At 40.3% G+C, this 22487-nt stretch overlaps 1 protein-coding gene across 3 annotated transcripts; it reads right to left on the reverse strand.

The window, feature by feature from the left end:
* Window positions 1-238: 238 nt before the first annotated feature.
* On the reverse strand, window positions 239-20417 carry LOC140582321 (interferon-induced protein 44-like). 3 transcript variants are annotated; one of them, XM_072706677.1, is made up of 8 exons: window positions 20176-20417; window positions 19619-19632; window positions 14517-14628; window positions 13672-13867; window positions 5464-5616; window positions 4157-4328; window positions 3441-3541; window positions 239-941 (listed from the first exon to the last, which is right to left on the reverse strand). In XM_072706677.1, the coding sequence occupies exons 1-8, from the start codon at window positions 20250-20252 to the stop codon at window positions 765-767; spliced, it is 1002 nt and encodes a 333-aa protein (XP_072562778.1). In that variant the 5' UTR covers window positions 20253-20417; the 3' UTR covers window positions 239-764. The 3 variants fall into 3 exon arrangements, with proteins under 3 accessions (XP_072562778.1, XP_072562779.1, XP_072562780.1); XM_072706678.1 differs by having other exon boundaries at window positions 20089-20417; XM_072706679.1 differs by lacking the exon at window positions 19619-19632 and having other exon boundaries at window positions 20089-20417.
* Between the last annotated feature and the right edge of the window lie 2070 nt (window positions 20418-22487).

The raw sequence follows: 22487 nt of genomic DNA on the forward strand, positions 1-22487 counted from the left end.
GTGATTTAGCATGTTGGTGCCAAAATTTGTGTTGAAAGTTTCTCAAGAGATTTAATAAAAATCAATAAGTCCACCCCCTTCACATACAGGTCCACAGCCCCTCTCAGCTGCACAAGCACTTATATTCCCCCAATTGAATTCTCATAGAGTTTCCATTTGTTGTCAATTTATATCACATATATTTCACCGGTTTTATGTACATGGAAATATTTGTGAAATCACAAAAAATAAGACAATGTCACCATATTATATATTTTATTTTTTGGTTTACACAAGTCAAACTAACATGTCCATTACATACATTTATGGCAATTAAACCAATAAGTATTTAATGGGCTATCTCAGAAAATCATGAATAATAGTTGGTGTACACAAGGCAACTGAACACCTGAAACCTATACTCTAGTAATCAAATTGACAGAGACACTGAGGCAAACTCAAAATATAGATGCAGAACACTGAACCAAATCATGGTTAAGACTGAGACAGACAGTGAGCTATTCTGGAATCATTAGCATAGCATCTAATCTAGTGCAGGATTTGAGTGTGTACTTGGTTATCTTATATATTGGATTATATTTGAGCATCATTCATATTCACGTGAAAAGAGAATTCATCCAATCCAGGTTATAAAAAGGTTTGTATGTCAGGAAAGATACAGAAACAGCCTAATGCAGGTTTACAGGGACCTAAATTGTGGCGTAGAATATAAGGACATGGACAGAGTGAGGCAATGGCACAACTCCTCAATATGATAAACTCATCTACTCTGTGTTTTCCTCACAGTTTTCAAAGTAATTGTCAGCAAAGTTGAGCATCTGCTTTATAGCCATGAGGAGCAGGATGTCACAGGTGTCATTCAGCTCAATCTCGTCATAGTAATTCTTCACTGGAATCACATTTGACGGTGGGATGCCCAGAGAACTGCCAGCTCTGTAGATCTGCAGTGAGACAAATACATTCATGTATTTTTTTCCAGCTGCTGTATCGCAAGATTAGTGTCAAGCAAGGTTGTAATAAGTCACAACTGAAATGGTATAAATCTGCCTTTAGCAGATGCTGCCAATTGTGAATGTACAGTAGAACCTCGGAACTCGAACACCTCTTAACTCAACCAACTCTGATATCAAACGGGTCTGTCGAATCTTTTTCAACTTGTGCCTCAAGCAAAATGTTGGAACTCAACCATTCCTGCTAAAACTTGTATGGGTTGAGAAGCGTTCAACTGTATCAGTTCAGACCTTGAAGGGGTCTATGGCGTTTAATTAGTCTCAAAACTTGCGCACATAAAAACCATGGGTACATATGCACTCGCCAGCAGAAAAACCATCCTCACTACGTGTTTGCGTCTGCACAACACTCGCCCGCTTGCTCAGCGTTAAATTATTAGTTTCAAAATATGAGCCATGTGCATATTTGCCTGCAAGCAGAAAATGCGCTCACTGCAACTTCTTATGGAAGGCCTTTAGGACCAAAACGTCTTAAATTTTTCACCAAGAGGCCGCATTATTTCAGGGCTACATACGTTATATTTTTACCTCTAAAGACAACCATATAACTCCATGTACAGTTAAGTGTGCTTTACTGTTTATGGTGGAAGCCGCATATAAACATTGTTTAAAGCTTAAAGCACACTTAACAGGACACATGTATTATTTAGGGTTATCCATGCGGTCACATTGCAGCTAATAACCAGTAGGCAAATGCAGCGGGATCACAAATCTATTGCAAGGTAACGCAGAACTATTTAAGAAATATTTTCCCACGCCGACCTCTTTGGGGCACTTTTGTGGTATAAATTGTACAAAAATTTGCAAATAAACAGGAGGGAAGCCTATGGCAAGCCATTTTAACATTTAATCGCTAGATTGGATATGTATTGCAGATATCTCTTAAAATTATGACTATTAATAATTGGATTGCAGATATCTGAAATGGGAGTTTTTCCTAGTAAGAATTCAAATACAGATATCCAGAATGAATATTCTGGATATCTGAAATATAATTGTGGGTATCCAAAATTAAAATCCTAAGAGACATGAATGGCAAAAGTGACGTAATTTCTCCTAGGAAAAATGACGATGTGGATATCTGAAATGACAATTGTGGATAGGAAAAATGCCATTGTGGATATCTGAAATGCTCTTTTTGACTAGTAAGACTACAGTTTTGACTAGGAGAAAAGCTATTGTGAATATCTAAAATGTAATTACGGATAGGAGTGTGACTTGATTAAATGTTAAAACTGCTTGCCAGAGAAGCCACAAATGTAACAATCTGCAAATAGGCAGGACGTGATCCACGAATGTGCAAAACACGTTCCATATGTACAAATTCCTCTGTTTATTTCTGGATACGATTTTACACAACACAAGTTAAAAAAAATACATATTTGTGGATCATGGTACACATTTGTAGATTGTCTTCTGTGGGTTACAAGTAATAAAATCCAATAAAAACTTCCATATAAGTGCCACATCCCATGTGATAGCGTGTAACATTGCAAACCGTCATCCAAATAATAAAAAAAATGTTGTCAAAAACAGTATATTTTGTGCCACCACGAAACAAACTGATACAGCGTAACATGAAATGACAGACATTTTTGTTTCGCCATATAACATAATGCATTTTGGTTATGTATTTTTTATGTACCCTGAATGTATACATATATATATGTAAAAGGAATACAACTGCAAAGTCTCTCACCAACATTGTTTCAACAAAATGATAATAAATTGTCATTTATTTCATGTTTATTGCTTTTGTATGTGTGGTTTTTCACGTCTGTATTAGTTTTTTATTGATTGTTGATTGATTGTATCATTAGTTAGCTAGGTTGATAGGTTTAAATGGGTAATCAATTGGAGGTTTGGAATGGATTAAATTCAATTACATTATTTCTTATGGAGAAATTTGACTTGGAACCAAATCTTAACTCGACCAGCCTTCTGGAATGAAGTAAGTTCATGTTTCAAGGTACCACTGTATAACTAAAGTTCTAAAGCTCCTGAGGGCAATTAAATGTCAAAAAATTGTACTACTTGCTAACAGTGTTTTTTATAGTGATATAATGTGATAGTATTCTTAACCCAAATGCTGTAAATGTAAATGTAAATTTTGGACACAAATTTGTTATCCATCCATCCATAACCCCCATTCAGTACATGGTGAACCTATCCGAGGTAACAGAGGACCTGAGGAAGGAGACACCCAGGCCAGGATGCTGGGTTATGGAGATGTGAGGCCACAGGGTCATTTTTCTACCTGAAAATATGTTTTAGAAAATAAAATTGAGATAAAGTTTTGTGAGCCATTGGAATATAATAAGCCAAAGGTTCAGACACCCCAGGGCATCTGCTGCAAGTTTCCACCAATACTTTACTGATACGTCGGTGCAGGCTTTAGTACTGATTACAGTGTTAGACCCTGAAACTCACCAGATCCTTTATGTAGCAGCTATGGTAGACCTTCGTCAAGTCCTTGTCCACATGAGGACATGCTTTGTCCACTTTGGTCAGTAGCACCACTAGAGGCACATCTAAAAACAGCAACAGAAATGTCTCAATAGTGACATATTACATGTTCTATGGAATAAGCCGTCATCGGGTGACAGTTTCTTAAGCAAACTCATAGCAATCAGCACACTGATGTCTTACTCAGAGGCACCTGCCAGCATCACTCTGCCCTTCCTGTATCCACATGTGTTCAGCTCAGCTCATGATCATGCCCCAATATTCATTCCCATCCCCTTAAGTGGTCCCTATGTTAAAAAAAAGCCCTACAGTTTCTCACAGATGGAGCAGCTCTGTGTGGAGGAGCGTCCAGAAGCTCCATCAGTTATGACATGAGTACTGTTTCTGACAAAGCTACGGAAAACATTCAGTTTGCCATTTTCCAGTCCAGTAAACTGAACTTCTCTGTGTTCATACTGAATATCCAAATACATTATTAAAGTCATCTCAGGGGTGAACTTACATTTTCACTTTCCCGTATGATTATTCAGTATTATTCATGGTTCAGGAAAAGCAGGTGTAAAAGCATATTATAACATCAATATAAATAGTTGCTTATGAATTTTGACCTCCCCAGATCCAACCTCCCTCCCCCACAGTCACAGATGCCACCTCCCTCCCTGTTCTCCACACTCACTGACCTGCCAAGTTAGTTCTCTTTCTGATTTCATCAATTTTCATGTTCATTCCTTGATCCAGAATTCCAATTGTGGAGACGTCTATCACATACACCACACAGTGGATCCTGTCCTTAAGAGCCAATGTGCTGCACGCCTGACAGTCATCAGCTTTCATTGGCTGTGCAGGGTTGAACTAAACAAGAAGGTGTGAATGACACATACAGACATGCATTGACTCTGAGATCATAGGAAAATCAAGCAAAATGCAATGTGCACTGAAAAAAATGAAACATTGGATCAACTTAAAATATTACTTCATTTTTTCACACTTATTTTTTCAAGTCAGTTCAACTTAAAGTAGTCAATCTAATACACAGGTGTTAAACTCCAGTCCTGGAGGGCCGGAGCCCTGCACATTTTTGGGTTTCCCCTCATTTAACACACCCGATTCAACTCCTTGTGCTAATTACCACACAGTTCTTGAGCTGAATCATTTATGGTGGAACAGGGAAGGGACTAAGCTACACAGGGCCCTGACCCTCCAGGACTGCAGTTTGACACCCTTGCCATAGGGTGTTAAGTCAATGAGTCTCAACCTCTTCCCAAATTGCAAGTCCAAAATGGGTGGCCCATATCTGCCCCATTTTAATGTGCACTCATTTGAACTTATTTTGGCATTCAGCTGCTGTGTTTTACTAATCCACCATAATAAGAAAGACTCAGACCAACATAGCCTTTTCTCATTTAAGCGTAACGGAAAAGGTGTTTCCAATCAGGTCTAGAACCAGTCATGCTCACCTGAGAGCTGCATGTGGTGTAAAAGAGAGTTAAATGTATGGCACCAAGCACAAATTATAAAGCTAGACTGTGTTAGACTGCATATCATAATTATTTACTGAGAAAAGGTGAGAGCTTAATGGTGGAAGGAGTGCATTTCCGCTAAAGCAGATATAATGGTTGGTGGCCTTATTGCTTTTAGATGCTATGATTCAGCTCAAGAACTGTGTGGTAATTAGCACAAGGAGTTGAATCAGGTGTGTTAAATGAAGGTGAACCCAAAAATGTGCAGGGCTCCGGCCCTCCAGGACTGGAGTTTGACACCTGTGTATTAGATTGACTACTTTAAGTTGAACTGACTTGAAAAAATAAGTGTGAAAAAATGAAGTAATATTTTAAGTTGATCCAATGTTTCATTTTTTTCAGTGTGTGTCCTTTCGTATGACATTTATGTAGCAACAGTACATTATGCTAAAACAGTGAATGAGATTTAATTTCCTGTATTCATATAGCAGTTGTTTTTGAGGTATGGTTAGATACACAGTTCTTACCTGGTACTTGTCCGGTACGTAGCCCTTCAGGATGTTCTCAATATCTTCAATTTTCACACCTCCATCATCAGTTGCCTCCAATCCCATGGTGTCACACAGTAAGAATGCCAGTGGCTGTCCACCTCGGCCCGCCCTCACCTGGTAAGTGCGATACTGGAAGAAGACACATGATGTCATTCATCTTCTTGCTGCTTATACAGTTTAGCAGGCATCTCAAACTGATATAATTTGGTGGCCACTGGCAAGGAATTCTTCAGCTCAGGCCGAACCAAAGAAATGCAAACACGATGGGAAAATTAATACTTCTTCACTGAAGTCAAGGGGAAATGTGTGTTTCATTTGCAGGGAAACTCGCAGTGATGAAAGAGTATAATCAGGGGTGCACATAACTGGTGCGCAAGTACGCATTCACCTTTAAGAACGATACGTGCAACAATCGATTGTTTGTAAAAGTGCAAATGCGTACTTATCTTATATGCTCTTATGTGCATCTTTCTCGGATGGGAACTTTATAAAACAGCGCCTCACTAAAGTTGCAGGAATAATGTGCCTGGAAAAAATGCAGGACTTCAACAACGTTAGCATGTAAAGAAACACAGTTGTGCTGTAAATCAAAGACTTGTCAACAAACTTAAACTACCAAGTGTCAAATAAAGCCTGTGCTTTTGATTTTAAGAACATAAGAAATTTACAAACGAGAGGAGGCCATTCGGCCCATCAAGCTCGTTTGGGGAAAACTTAACTAACACCTCAGAGTTGTTAAAATCTTATTTAGCTCTGATTTGAAGGAACCCAGGGTTTTAGCTTGCGCTACACTAACAGGAAGACTATTCCATACTCTAACTACACGCTGTGTAAAGAAGTGCTTTCTCAAATTCGTTTTAAAATGTTCTCCCGCTAATTTTCACCTAAGGCCACGAGTTATAGTATTTAAACTAATATTGAAATAGCCATTTGGCTGAACAGCATCCAGACCTGTTAGAATCCTATATACCTGGATCATGTCCCCCCTTAGTCTCCTTTGCTTGAGGCTAAACAGATTCAGCTCAGATAACCTCTCCTCATAAGACATTCCTCTAAGACCAGGAGTCATTCTTGTAGGCCATTCTTGCACCCTTTCTAAGGCAGCAATGTCATTTTCAAGGTATGGTGACCAAACCTGCACACAATATTGTAGGTGGGGTCTTACCAAGGAATTGTATAATCGTAGCATCACCTCTCTTGACTTAAACTCCACACACCTAGAGAAGTAACCCAACATCCTACTGGCCTATTTAATTGCTTCCCCACACTGGCGAGGCATCTGCCAGGTATCAGCCCAGTCACTAATTAAATCAAGATCCCGTTGTAGCCCACAAATTTAACCAGTTTACTGTATGTATTGGTGTCAGTATCATTAATGTAAATTAGGAACAATAGTGGTCCTAAAATTGATCCCTGTGGTACCCCACTATGAACGCTGGCCCACTGTGACATTGTGCCTAATAACTACTCGTTGCTTCCTGTCTGTTAACCAGTTTTTGATCCAAGCTGCCACAGTTCCTAAAATCCCTGCAGCTTTGAGCTTAAGCAAGAGCCGTTTGTGGGGGACAACATCAAAGGCCTTCTGGAAATCTAAGTAGATCATAGGCCTTTTTGTGATCAATTTCTCTTGTAGCTTCCTCAAAGAACTCAAGTAAATTAGTTAAACAGGATCTACCTGTCACGCCCCGCTCCGTCCGCTCCCGATTTGTGCCACGCCCACCTCGTTACCTCGTGTGATTCCCTGATTGTTCTTACCTGATTCGTTACCCTTAGCCTGTCTCTTGTATTTAGTCCGTGTCTAAGTCAGTGTACCCCAGATCTGTCATTGTATTGTCGTGCATTGTCCGTGCTTGTCCGTTTTTGGTTAATTAAACCCAGTTTACCTGAAGTCCTGGCTTGCTCTCCTACTTCCCTGCTCGCCTCCTTCGCCAAACGTGACACTACCTCTACTAAATCCAGGTAATCTACCATTTTCACTTGGATTATAGCTTCCATTACTTTTCCAGTTATGCAAATGAAACTGACTAGCCTATAGTTTCCTTAATTACTTCTATCCCCTTTTTTGAATATGGGCATTATATTAGCATGCTTCCAATCCGAAGATACCACACCAGCAGATAACGATTTCTGGAATAGCAAAGTTAAAGGTTGGCTAATAATATCCCTCATCTCTTTTAAAACTATAGGTAAGATGCCATCAGGGCCCGGTGATTTATTTATTTTGAGCTTAGCTAGGTTTTCTACCACATCAGCCTCAGTTTTGTACTAAATGGTGGTAAGTTACTTGTGTTCTCTACTGTAAACACCAGTGTAAAATAATCATTAAACTCATTGACTATATCAATTTCATCTTCAATTATAAGGCCCTTACTATCCTGCAAATTAGTGATTTCAGACTTTAGAACTCCTTTGGCTGCCAGGAAAATGGGAGAGTTGTTTTGCTGCTCTACATTGTAATGATGGGAAAGAAAAATTCCATCCAATATTCAGTTATATTGTTTAGTTGTATAATATTCACCTGCTGTATAAACAGGTACTGTATTTTTGTTTGAAAGGATTTTTGAAAGAATTTTGTTTATAGGCCAATTGTTATGCACTTTTTAAAATTGTGCTAGCTGTTGCTCAGTGGAATTTTGACAACTTGTTAAATCAACATAGTTATGATCATTTCTTGTCATATCTATTCTAAATATGCATTTAGTGCATGTTTCATTTAGAGAAATGGACAAAGAAGTCATTTATATGGTTGTACATAATAAAATCTGAAAACAAAAGATTGTATAAATTTTTTTTAGTAAATGCATTTCATTGGTACTGTATTTTAAATATATTTAATATAGTAAATGCAAGTACACAGAAAAAGACCTTGAAATCATACTATAGGTTGTTACGGTGCAGTATTTTACTTTTCTATAAAGCAAATAACTTTTTTGTAAGAACTGCAAACTTTAAGTTGACTTGTCTAAAATTTCAGTTGCATTAATAAAAACTATTGATTTGAATGTAATCAGATTATTCAGTACACCTAACTTAAAACAAATGGGTTAATTAAAGTTGTTAACTTGATTTGAAAAAACTTTATTAATTTGTGTGTTACCAATCGAAGCAATTTTTTAAAGTTGGTCCAACAATTCTCTTTTTTTCAGTGAAACAGGATCCTTTTATTAGTTTAGCAATACGCTAAACAGAGTTAACAATTAAACTAGTTCTCTCTTCTCGGCACCCCGTTATTCTTGTCTTTTCTGTTGGCGGGCAAACCTATATATCACCCCATTTCAACCAATTACCAAACAGGTCAGAGGTCAACAAATTAACAGTTTTTTCTATTTAAAAATCCCCCCTCCTTTTATTTTAATCTTGTGTGTGTGTGTACACATACACCACAAAAATTAACCTCAAATTTAACCATGTTATGATCACTACCGTCCAGTGGTTCTATAGTTATTAGAGAAAACAAGATCAAGAAGGGCTTCCCCCCTGTAAGGGGTATTAACAAACTGAGTAAAAAAACAATTCTGTACTAATTCCACCATCTCAAGTTCATTTACAGAAGAGCCAGAAACTATGTCCTACTGTATCCCAGGTAACTTAAAATCACCCATAACCACCACATCATTTTTATTACTCATAATCCTGATATCGTCATATAACATTCTGCTTTCCTCTGCAGCTACATTAGGTGCTCTACAACAAACCCCGACAATTAGGCCATTTGAGTTTTTAGCATCTAGTTTTACCCATACAGCTTCTGTACTTATATTTTTATCTGTGAGCTCCCTTGCCTGCAAGTTTTCTTTTACGTATACTGCAACACCACCTCTTGCCTATCAGTTCTCTGTGGAAGAACGTGTAACCATCCATATTATATTCTTCTATGCATATATTGCTTATATTCTTCATTTTATTTAATATTAATTGGGGCTCTCCGTCTCTCCCCTATATTCTATATTCTTAACTAACCTCCCTGTTGACGATGACTTTTGCGTTACGGAAAAGCTGCTTGATCGTAGGAGTCTAAAGGGCACAACAACAGGTAAAGACATGTTTGAAGCTGTGTCAGATGCAATAGACAAGATGGGATTTGAATGGGGCATGTGTGGAGTTACAATGGATGGGGCTCCAGCTATGACAGGTGAGCGCAAAGGAATGGCCGCTATGGTGTGTGCCAAGGTGCAAGAGAGCGGAGGTGCACTGAAAAAAATGAAACATTGGATCAACTTAAAATATTACTTCATTTTTTCACTTATTTTTTCAAGTCAGTTCAACTTAAAGTAATCAATCTAATACACAGGTGTCAAACTCCAGTCCTGGAGGGCCGGAGCCCTGCACATTTTTGGGTTTCCCCTCATTTAACACACCTGATTCAACTCCTTGTGCTAATTACCACACAGTTCTTGAGCTGAATCATTTATGGTGGAACAGGGAAGGGACTAAGCTACACAGGGCTCTGACCCTCCAGGACTGCAGTTTGACACCCTTGCCATAGGGTGTTAAGTCAATGAGTCTCCACTTCCACATATCTGCCCCATTGTAATATGCGCACAAGAAGTTATGAGGATCAGAAGAGCCAGCCCAGATTTACCCACCATCATGAGAAAGACTCTGACCAAAAAGGACCTTACAACTTTTTATTATTTTAATTTGAAGGTTTGCTGTTCTGACTGATCTTGATAATTAGAGTGCTGTAGTCCTGGTGGTTTTTCTGCTGACATGTGATTTTTATAGCATGTTGGTATCAAAAAATTAGCAGAAGAGCTCTTGGAAATATATTGGATGATTCTCCGGATTGGTATATATTTTAATGGTGTGGGGGTTGTATTTGATTGCCAGTCCTGCCCTTGGATGATTAATATATGCAGAAAGGTGTTAGGTGTTTTCTGAGCAGCTCCTGGTACCACCCACTCCCCTGTAGACCAATGGTGCTTGATATATATTTGCATAGCATGACACAGTACTGTTTTTGACTTAACAAATCTTTTTTTTTTTTTTTTTAATCTACCGCGATTGTGATGAATAGGGCAAGAAAACAAAAACCACAGAAATGGTTCTTGTGTGTTATTTTTTATGGTTTAAGAAGGAGAGAATTTGGCTGAGAGGAAAATCTATTTTTTTGCTCCTTCTCCAAGCTTGGGCTCTCTAGGAAAAGCATCCAGACCTGTACAATTGAGAAGATTTTTTTGTGGATACACATATATAGGAACAAAATGCACTACTCAGACTAATTAACGTATACCAACACAGGCAACCCGGAAAAAGTGAGAGCATCAGGTGGTAAATACTAATATCAGTGCCATACCATCCTCAATCGTGGTGGGTTTCTAAATGAAACTCTGAATATTAAATGAGCAAAGTGATTTGATTTGTTCTTCTATCCCAAGTTGTGGTCTAAAAGCAATAAGGCCACCAACCATTATATCTGCTTTAGCGGAAATGCACTCCTTCCACCATTAAGCTCTCACCTTTTCTCAGTAAATAATTATGATATGCAGTCTAACTTTATAATTCGTGCTTGGTGCCATACGTTTAACTCTCTTTTACACCACATGCAGCTCTCAGGTGAGCATGACTGGTTCTAGACCTGATTGGAAACACCTTTCCCGTTATGCTTAAATGAGAAAAGGCTATGTTGGTCTGAGTCTTTCTTATTATGGTGGATTAGTAAAACACAGCAGCTGAATGCCAAAATAAGTTCAAATGAGTGCACATTAAAATGGGGCAGATATGGGCCACCCATTTTGGACTTGCAATTTGGGAAGAGGTTGAGACTCATTGACTTAACACCCTATGGCAAGGGTGTCAAACTGCAGTCCTGGAGGGTCAGAGCCCTGTGTAGCTTAGTCCCTTCCCTGTTCCACCATAAATGATTAAGCTCAAGAACTGTGTGGTAATTAGCACAAGGAGTTGAATCAGGTGTGTTAAATGAGGGGAAACCCAAAAATGTGCAGGGCTCCGGCCCTCCAGGACTGGAGTTTGACACCTGTGTATTAGATTGACTACTTTAAGTTGAACTGACTTGAAAAAATAAGTGAAAAAATGAAGTAATATTTTAAGTTGATCCAATGTTTCATTTTTTTCAGTGCACCTCCGCTATCTTGCACCTTGTCACATACCATAGCGGCCATTCTTTTGCGCTCGCCTGTCATATATCTGGAGCCCCGTCCGTCGTAACTCCACACAGCTTGCCCCATTCAAATCCCATCTTGTCAATTGCTTCTGACACAGCTTCAAACATGTCTTTACCTGTTGTTGTGCCCATTAGACTCCTACGATCAAGCAGCTTTTCCGTAACGCAAAAGTCATCGTCAACAGGGAGGTTAGTTAAGAATATAGAATATAGGGGAGAGACGGAGAGCCCCAATTAATATTAAATAAAATGAAGAATATAAGCAATATATGCATAATATTTTAAGTTGATCCAATGTTTCATTTTTTTCAGTGTGAGGCTGTTAAAATGTACTGTATAATCCAGCAAGAAACTCTCTGTGCCAGTACAGTGCAGCTTGGTGATGTGATGAACACTGTTGTGAAAATTGTAAATATATTTTGAACATGAGGACTCTACCACAGAGAATTTCAGGCTTTCCTATCTGATGTTGATGCTGAATATGGGGACATACACTCACCTAAAGGATTATTAGGAACACCATACTAATACGGTGTTTGACCCCCTTTCGCCTTCAGAACTGCCTTAATTCTACGTGGCATTGATTCAACAAGGTGCTGAAAGCATTCTTTAGAAATGTTGGCCCATATTGATAGGATAGCATCTTGCAGTTGATGGAGATTTGTGGGATGCACATCCAGGGCACCAAGCTCCTGTTCCACCACATCCCAAAGATGCTCTATTGGGTTGAGATCTGGTGACTGTGGGGGCCATTGTAGTACAGTGAACTCATTGTCATGTTCAAGAAACCAATTTGAAATGATTCGAGCTTTGTGACATGGTGCATTATCCTGCTGGAAGTAGCCATCAGAGGATGGGTACATGGTGGTCATAAAGGGATGGACATGGTCAGAAACAATGCTCAGGTAGGCTGTTTCATTTAAACGATGCCCAATTGGCACTAAGGGGCCTAAAGTGTGCCAAGAAAACATCCCCCACACCATTACACCACCACCACCAGCCTGCACAGTGGTAACAAGGCATGATGGATCCATGTTCTCATTCTGTTTACGCCAAATTCTGACTCTACCATTTGAATGTCTCAACAGAAATGGAGACTCATCAGACCAGGCAACATTTTTCCAGTCTTCAACTGTCCAATTTTGGTGAGCTCGTGCAAATTGTAGCCTCTTTTTCCTATTTGTAGTGGAGATGAGTGGTACCCGGTGGGGTCTTCTGCTGTTGTAGCCCATCTGCCTCAAGGTTGTGCGTGTTGTGGCTTCACAAATGCTTTGCTGCATACCTCGGTTGTAACGAGTGGTTATTTCAGTCAAAGTTGCTCTTCTATCAGCTTGAATCAGTCAGCCCATTCTCCTCTGACCTCTAGCATCAACAAGGCATTTTCGCCCACAGGACTGCCGCATACTGGATGTTTTTCCCTTTGCACACCATTCTTTGTAAACACTAGAAGTGGTTGTGCGTGAAAATCCCAGTAACTGAGCAGATTGTGAAATACTCAGACCGGCCCGTCTGGCACCAACAACCATGCCACGCTCAAAATTGCTTAAATCACCTTTCTTTCCCATTCTGACATTCAGTTTGGAGTTCAGGAGATTGTCTTGACCAGGACCACGCCCCTAATTGCATTGAAGCAACTGCCATGTGATTGCCATGAGAAATTGAACAGGTGTTCCTAATAATCCTTTAGGTGAGTGTAGTAGGTAATGACAATAAGAACATGATGACAGTGGCTCAGTGGATGGTGCTGCAACTTCACACTTCTAGGGCTGGGAGTTCGAATCATGCCTCTGGCTCTGTGTGTGAGGAGGTTGCCTGTTCTTGCTGTGTTATGTGGGGTTTCCATAGCTTCAAACTAAATATCCTGCAGCAGAGTCAGTCCCTTCCCAAAGCACAATGAGGATAACAAACAGCAACTGAAACAGAGTGAAACTAAAAATAACAGATGTAGAGCAAACACCAAACCAGAATATCGTCCTTCCTCTCAAGCAAGAACATTATATATAGACATTTGGATACACGAATGTTATACCAGGATATGAAGAGTTACACAATCACATTACCTTCAAAGTCAGACTGGTTTTCATTTCTCCTGCTCCAGCTTGGCTTGTAATGTTGCCATGGAAGATAGAGTTGATGGAGTTGAAGAAGCTCGATTTTCCAGCTTTAATCTGACCAATTAGAAGAATCCGAGCTTGAGGCACTGAATCAATAGTGGGCTTGTAGTCATGCAGGTATTGCATGAGATCCGTACGTGTGCTAAAAGAACAGACATTGGAATTGGAAATGGGAATTAGTCAAAATTCATAAGGAATATTAACAATCCCACATCTAATAACATATTACTATAGCTTCCTTCACATCTCATTAGTCATCTGCAACTGAAACCACTTAATGAAGTATCATACATTCTTATTAGAAAGTGTTTATTTATTTATTAATATTTCATTTACAGCTGCTTTTCACCAAAGCTATACAAATTTGAGAAAGCAAGAGTTAAGGGTCTTGTTCAAGGGCCCAGTGGTGACGTCACTCTGCCGAACATAAGAACAGAATCTTCAGAATCTTTATTGCAACATAAAATGTGCATTGGTACAGCTTGCTACAATTGGAGACACCATGACAATAGACAATTAACAATTAGGGCATAAGCAGACATTTAATATAAGGCAAAGGATACACAACAGAGATACATAAATGCAACGTATGTGATAAATACAGTGATCAGCTGGTGAACTAACCTGCAGGGCCACACACTGGCCAGTGTTTATATGTGTGCTTGTGTGGGGGGAGGAGTTTATGGAACTAATGCATATTTTAAAAATATATGCATAAAAATACATGATGCTAGTAAAAAATAAAAAATAAACAAGTTGTTGATAATATTTGACAAAAACAGGCTTCATACCTATGGTCCCACATAACATTCCTCCAAGCTTTATCAAGGAGCTCTGGTTTTTTCTCCACTGTCACTGGGGTACTGCTCGCACTTCCCATTTTCCAAACGCCAACTTCCAGACCTGTTCAATGAAAGCATTGTGTTTTCATTATAGGTCCACCAGTCCCTGGAGAAATTGGGGTTAAGGGCCTTGTTCAAGTGCCCAACAGGAAAAATACTGGGTCGATCAGGTGCCAGTACATTCAGGGCTGGTCCTCACCCATGTGGCAACCTGGGCAGGCATTACCAGCAGCGCCCCCCCTTCCCACCACCAACTCCAAAATAAATGCATAAACAATAAGAGTGAAGAAATTGTGACTAAACAACCAATCCAGATCATTAAAGAATGGCCTATTTTATTTCTATGACAAATTTGAACATCAAATTGAACAATAAATGAACTTAAATGTATAAATATATATATAAATACAGAACTTTTAACAAATTTACACAACATGATGCATCCACCTGCTTTTAAGTGTATCCATGCAGCGCCAGATGCGTCATTAAATTTGATGCCCCCCCTTTCCACTCAATTGTTTTTAAACACATCCTGGTGTCGTAATCTTTTTGAATGAAATGCAGCCACACTTGCAGACTGTTCAGCTTTAGGCTTTTTAACTGGGCTTGAGGTAGCTACTGGCTAACGCTAGCGTCTGCTGACATCAGAGCAAGTGAAACATGAACCAGAGATGGAACTTTAGGTGCAGTTCTGCTTCTGTTGCCTGAGCAAAAGTGGGCAAATATTTCAATCAACAGCTTTAAGGCATTTAAGTGACACTAAAATAAGGCAACAAAATCTGCACTTCAATACGGTCCAGTGCATACTGATCGATACCCATCCCTATTGTTCATTGTTTAATATTGATTAAATTTGTCTGCCTAATGCAATAAGTAATTTGTAACATTTTCATATAATAGGGGTGGTGCTGCACAATCAATTGTTTTTAAATCACCGGGTGAGAGGTCGCAATGCATCTAACCGTAATGCATTGCGTCAGGATCAGAATGCGTTGCTTTAAGCCAGCGCTGTAAGCAAGTCGAACGAACCCAATGACCGGACTGGGGAAACAAACTGAAAAACGCGGACTTATGGTGTGTTCGTTTTTCTCTCGGAACTTGGAAATTCCGAGTTGAGTGACATCACGTCCGACAATCTCCCGTTCGAGCTACCCACATCTCGGAACAAACATGGCTGCCTCCATGAACACGTTGCTGTGTGTTGCTTTATATTTTAGCAGATTTGGAGTTTTCCAAATGGAGAAAATGGAGAAATTGAGATTTTTCCGAGAGACAAACAAGAAACTCGAACTAGTCAAACCACATTAAAAGCTTTATAAAATATTTTAATACATTCATAGCGATATTCTTTTTTCGAACGGTAAACAAACTACAAATAAACCAAGTCGCCATGTTGAAATTACGTCACAGGGGCAACTCGGACAACAAAATCTTGTCCGACTTCAACGTCATAAAAGAGGCGTGTTTCCGACGGGAAGTGACGTTTTTCGTGACGTTTTGTGACGTTTTGATCCGAGTTCCGACTTGGAGAGAAATAATCGAACGCACCATTATTACAGAGGACTAATGACAAGCCAGCAAGAGCGGGACCCTCCTTCAGGAAATGACCCCGCTCACGGGCACGCACGTCATAGCCGAAAACCTCCGGCAGCTAGGGGAAGGACTAACAGAGAAGCGGCTCCAGCCGCTCATTCTCTCCAGGGCAGCCCCAATTCAACCAGCTCAAAAACACAGCAGAAAGAAGAAGCGCAGGGAAACTAAAGCGGAGGAAGTCCCGACCGTGTGCCTGAGGGCTTGCTCTCTCCCTGCAGTCTCTCTCCCCGCTGAATATCGGGAGGAGCCCCTCCCGATACAGACTTCAGCGGGAATCACCGTAGCCGCGCAGCCGCCGTCACCAGCAGCCTCCATATTCCAGGGTGGCCACCTGGAGTATGAGAGAGTCAGGGCCATTTTGGATGCCATCCCGCGGGTCCCATGATCCCTTAAAGGGACAATGTATTACCGGGAAGCACCAACCCTGGACGCGCTGACCGAGGTGCTCGACCTCCCGCCGGCTGCAGCCGCTCTGCCTGCGGCCTCACCTGCTGCCACCGCTCTGCACGCGGCCTGCCTCCGCCGCCGCGCACACAGTCCTCCTGCCTGCTGCCGCGCCCGTGGCCCTGCCTGATGCTGCCACCATGCCCGCGAACCTGCCTGATGCCTTGCCCGTCCTGCCTGCCTCACCTGTCTCGTCTGCCCTGCCCATCCTGCCCGTCTCGTCGGCGCCCCCTGTTGGCCGAGAGTTGGCGGTCGCTGCTGCACCGCCCTAGCTCCTGTTCCGCCCGAGGCCCCGGCTCTGCCTAGTAGAGGTCGATCGATATGGGTTTTTCAATAGCTGATGCCAATATTTAGGAGTCAGCGTCAGCCGATGGCCGATATATGCTGCTGATATATGCGGCCGAAAATTGGATGTTTTAGATTAGATTAGACTTTATTAATCCCACAATGGGGAAATTCTTTGAGAAAACAGCAGCAATAATGAAAAAAAGACAGTACAAAAAAAGGACAGGATCCATAGGATCAGCAAAAAAATAACAATACAGATAATAAAAACAATAGAAAAACTATTTCTAAAACTGTAAAAATATATAAGTAAAAATGTAAGAAAAAAAGAGACATATACACAATGCTAGGTATATGGATAGCAGCTGCTGAAATATATATATATATATATATACATACATACATATATACACACACACACACACACACATATACATACACACATATGTACATATACAGGGATTATATATATATTGATTGATTATGTGGTCACTGCAGTGATGTGTTGTAAAGTCTAATAGCTGTGGGGAGGAATGATCGACGGAAGCGCTCCTTCTTGCACTGAGGGTGTAACAGTCTTGTGCTGAAGGAGCTGCTCAGAGCCTCCACAGTGTGGTGCAGGGGGTGGGAGGGGTTATCCATAATGGATGACAGTTTTAATAGCATCCTTCTGTTCGCCACCTCCTCGATGGTGTCCAGTGTGCAGCCCAGGACAGAGCCAGCTTTCTTAACAAGCTTGTTAAGTTTTTTCCTGTCTCTGTCCGAGCTACTCCCTGCCCAGCACACAACAGCGTAGAGAACTACTGAGGCCACTACTGTGTCATAAAAAGTCCGTAGGAGTTCTCTGCACACCCCGAAGGACCTCAGTCTCCTCAACAGGTGGAGGCGACTTTGGCCCTTCCTATACAGGGCAACTGTGTTTTCCCCTCTATGCTGCCATACAGGATTAGATTTTTGTTCAGCCATCAGACAGCAATTTGAGTCTGATGTGCAGCCGTGCAGTGGGTGAGGTACCACTGTAAGCTATCTGTCTGCTAACAACATAAACAACATGTTAATGAAAGGTTTTGAACCTTGTACACTACTCATCAAAACCTGGTGCCAATTGTAGTACTACCTCAGCCCTGTAAGACACAGCAACTTTTGCTTGTATCCTTTCGAGCACTGTATATGTATTCTTATGTATGTGTATAGAGATACAAATACATAAGAATTAAGTCCGGACCGCAAATATTTGTCCCATGATGCATTGCAACTCAAACGTCCAAAAACTGCATGCGTTTTGGGTCGTAGGCTCCCACGGCCTAGGAGCTATTGACAAAAAAAGGCTAATTTTAGAGAAAAAAAATCATTTCAAGTACACAAAGGGTTAAAATCGAATGAAAGTTGCTGTGTCCTATAGGCCTCAGGTCATACTACAATTGGTGCTAGGTTTTGGGTAACAGGCTCCCACAGCCTAGGAGCTATTGACAAAAAAAGGCCTAATTTTAGAGAAAAAAAATCATATCAATTAAACAAAGGGATAAAATCGAATGAAAGTTGCTTTGTCCTATAGGCCTCAGGTCGTACTACAATTGCTACTAGGTTTTGGGTGACAGGCTCCTATGGCCTAGAAGCTATTGAAAGAAAAGGCCTAATTTTAGAGAAAAAAATCATATCAAGTACACAAAGGGTTAAAATCAAATGAAAGTTGCTGTGTCCTATAGGCCTCAGGTCGTACTACAATTGGTACTAGTCTCATTTCAGGGCTATCCTATACGTAAGCTGACAAAAGATTCTTGGCTATAATTTAAACTTAATTACAAATTATCTTATAAGTAGATTTAAAGTAAATCGTTCCTCAAATGGATTCTTGTATGCAGACATTCCTTGGTGTCCGCGGGTTCCGTACCTGCGGATTCAAGAAGTTGTGGACCGAAAATAAACAAACAAATAAACGACCGAAAGAATAAATTAAATGAACAAATAAAACCGAAAGTTCCAAAAAGCAAAACTTTAATTTCGTTGTATCCATGCGAATAAGGTGATGTGTAGGTACAGAGGGAGAAATAATTAAAGAGAAAATATGTTAAATTTTCTATATGTAGCCTACTACAATGACCTCGTCTGCACTGAACATGTACAGGCTGTTTTTTCTTGTCATAATTCAACAAACAATGCCTTAGGCCTATAACCGCTATTTCCATGCCGTTTACATTGCATTAGGTCTTATAACTAATGTAGAGTTAATTTAAAGTATAAGAGAGGATGTGCGTATAGAGGTCACCAAGAAGAAGCACACGCTGATTACAACGCGTTGCTGCACCCGCCATGCGACAAACCACCTCAGGGATGAGAACCTGAGTGCAGCCGTGCAGTGGGTGATGCCTCAGCAGCGCACTAGTCCGAATGGACCAGTGTGAGTTTTTTCCGTTAGCGGGAGTGCCAATGTGCGTAGGTTATATGTAAATACTACGCCATTTTATTCAAGGAAAAATACAAGTAAGGTTCTTATATAACTTTTACTAATTATTAGAAGACGTTTTTGTATTCATATTGGTTATGAAATCAATATTAGTTACAAAGTAATGACTCGGTTTGAGAGCAATGGTAACTGCCGTTCCAGCCAAAGACTTCTCAGAAGAACATCGTGTAGCTGGAGTTATCCCAAAATCACTAAATGGACGATTTACGGGGTTTCTTACATGTTGTACGCTATTGAAATATACATATTTATTTGTCAAACTCACCTTTTCCAAACGGTCTTCGACGCCACAGTTTTTACAGACGGTTGTGAAAATGAAAGTAAAGGAGATCAAAGGCATTTTATATAGTTATCCAAGGATCGTTGACCACACCATGGTTCATGAATATTTAATACTGCAGTGATTCTCATTTCAGTGTTACACTAAAAAAAAACAGACTGGATGTCTGTTATATTATCCTAAGTCTAACATGTAGCTTCTATTACATAAAATCATGTTTTGTAGCTGAAGAGTTTTAAATCATGTAGTTTTAGCACAACATGCAACAACTTAAAATTTAGTACAATCATTTATGTTAACACAACATCATTTTAATGGGTTTCGTTTGAAAATCACTTCCTCATATAACTGCAGTAGCAGTAATGTGCGAATTATTAGTGCCCCTCATTATTTTATATTTATCAGTCTGGCCATGGTCAACGGTGTGTCCCTGACAAAAAGCAACCATCACGTACCTGTGGAGGATGGAATGTTCATTTATCATCCATCGAACAGAACATTACAGATGCAGATATGTTATCAATTAACAGTTAGTAATTTACCTCTTTTTTTGATTATTTATATCATTACCAGGTATTTTATTAGAGTGCATTATATATCTCACTGTCACCATGTGCATCCACACACTCGATCGGTGTTGCCAACTTGTCGAAATATTTAACGGGTTTTCAGACCCCTCCAGCGACTCTTATTCAAAAAAGCGGCTACAGCGACAATTCTAGTGACTTTTTCTGGTGTTACTGGAGACTCGCTCTTACGGTTCCCAACGTCGTGAAGTGGTGGCTGGAGGGTAGGGGAGGCGGTTACGTAACAAATTGAAGAAAAAAAAATGCTGCGCCACGTTTAAAAATTTTGTCGATGATAAATTTCATGTAATAAATGAATGTCATTAAACCGCTCGCTGCGGATTTTCACGGCTGACGTTGTTCGTCAACTTCTGTTTTATCCGTAAAATACGTATTTGTCCCGTCTGCTGTCACTTCCCTGTAAAAAGTCTGTAGTCAGTGTGAGCGCTGAAGCAGCAGTGGACATAAAGCAATGAAACGTTATCAGTTTAACTTCGTTTCCTCGGAGATTAGTACATATATGCCTGTAAGTACAACTACACATGTTGTTTTATGTTAAGCATGTTAAGATAAACGATTGTTTTTCTGAGTTTAAATTACCGCAATTGCTAATTGTTTTCGCCCGTCTATGGCGTTTTCCATTATGTGTTACCATTTCGCTTGTACTACTGAAAAACCAGTGAGAGAGAAAGGGGGGTGTCATACTGTATTTGATCAGGTTATATACCGGGGTATAAAAACATGGATTCCGCTCTACTTCATACTGTAGTGAGGGGCGTGCAGTGTATCTGCTATTTGATACTGATGAGTTGCATCTGGAAAGGGGTGGAGGGATGTCTTCTTTTTACAGTAAATACAGATACGGGGGCGCTGGAGTGTATTTGGGTGAGGGGGGGGATCACTCCGCTTACTCGCGGCTAATGTGGTTTGGGGAACGCGGTGTGCCCGTCGCCGATACAGTATGTTAGGTCGGCCTCGAGTGAAGGTACCCGCTCCCCTGTACACACCTCGCTAAGTTTGTGGGGAAGTTAGTCTTGTGCTGTCCATAGGGAGCCGCGGAGTGTATCGGGTATTGAGAGCTGTGACTGTGCAGCTGTACCACGGCACAGAACTTCTGCCTTCTCTGGAGGAGGACGGGGAGGCTGGCATTGCCTCACTCCAGGGGAATAACCGTCCTTTTTAACAATTACCTGTGCGTGTGTGTATGAATGTTTGCCGATGCAGTTTTAGCCGTGGCTTGCAGCAGGGTTTGCTGAAAGCGAGTGACGGAAGGCGATTCTTTTTAACACGGAGTGTAGTGCTTATTTCCTCACTTGGAGTGTATATTGCAGATTGCACATTGTGTCGAGTGTGATTGCATGCTTTGCTGGGTACACGTGGAAGGTGTCGCCTTCTATTGCCCTGAATTGTCTCCTAGGAAGGGTTATAGCCCTCGGATGTAATTATCAATAAATGATAACTAAAACAAACTGACCTTTCTGTAAGGAGACACGAAGAACCATATACATAGGGTTTGGACAGCTGTGATACCTTTTTCTGTGTAGTTCCTGGTACCACGCACTCCGGTGTAGACCAATACATGTGTAAATTTGCATAGTATGATACAGTACTGCCTTCGGCTAGTTTTATCCACCATGATTGTAACAAAGACTACAAAAACCCACAGAAAAAACTCTCGTGTGTTAGCTAGTGACTAGGCTAAAAAGTTAGAAGAAGCGCATATGTCAGAACTACACCACTTAAAACATCTAGCATGTACCAATCCGTAAAAACTAATAAAATGAGGTAAAGACTAATGTCAGTGCCATACCATCCATGATCGTGGTGGGTTTCTAAAATATAAGCTTAATGAAATATAAGCTTAATCTGAATATTAAATGAGCAAAGTGATTTGATTTGTTCTTCTATCCCAAGTTGTGGTCTAAAAGCAATAAGGCCACCACCCATTATATCTGCTTTAGCGGAAATTCACCCATTCAACCATTAATATAGCTCTCACCTTTACTCAGCCCTTTAGTATCACTTCTATACCACTGGCAGATCTCAAGAGAGCTGGGCTGGTTCTTTCATACCCTAACTAAAGAAACTGTATTTATGCTTAAATGAACACATTCATAACAACAGTTTTTTTATGTTTTCCAACTTACAAGAGAATAGTTCTTCAAGTCTCAAAAACTGAACTGAAAACTTGCATAAAAAGAGAAAAGGCTATGTTGGTCTGAGTCTTTCTTATTATGGTGGGTTAGTAAAACACAGCAGCTGAATGCCCAAATGAGTTTGAATGAGAG

The sequence above is a fragment of the Paramormyrops kingsleyae genome, chromosome 24, assembly GCF_048594095.1.
Source record: "Paramormyrops kingsleyae isolate MSU_618 chromosome 24, PKINGS_0.4, whole genome shotgun sequence".
NCBI lineage: Eukaryota > Metazoa > Chordata > Actinopteri > Osteoglossiformes > Mormyridae > Paramormyrops > Paramormyrops kingsleyae.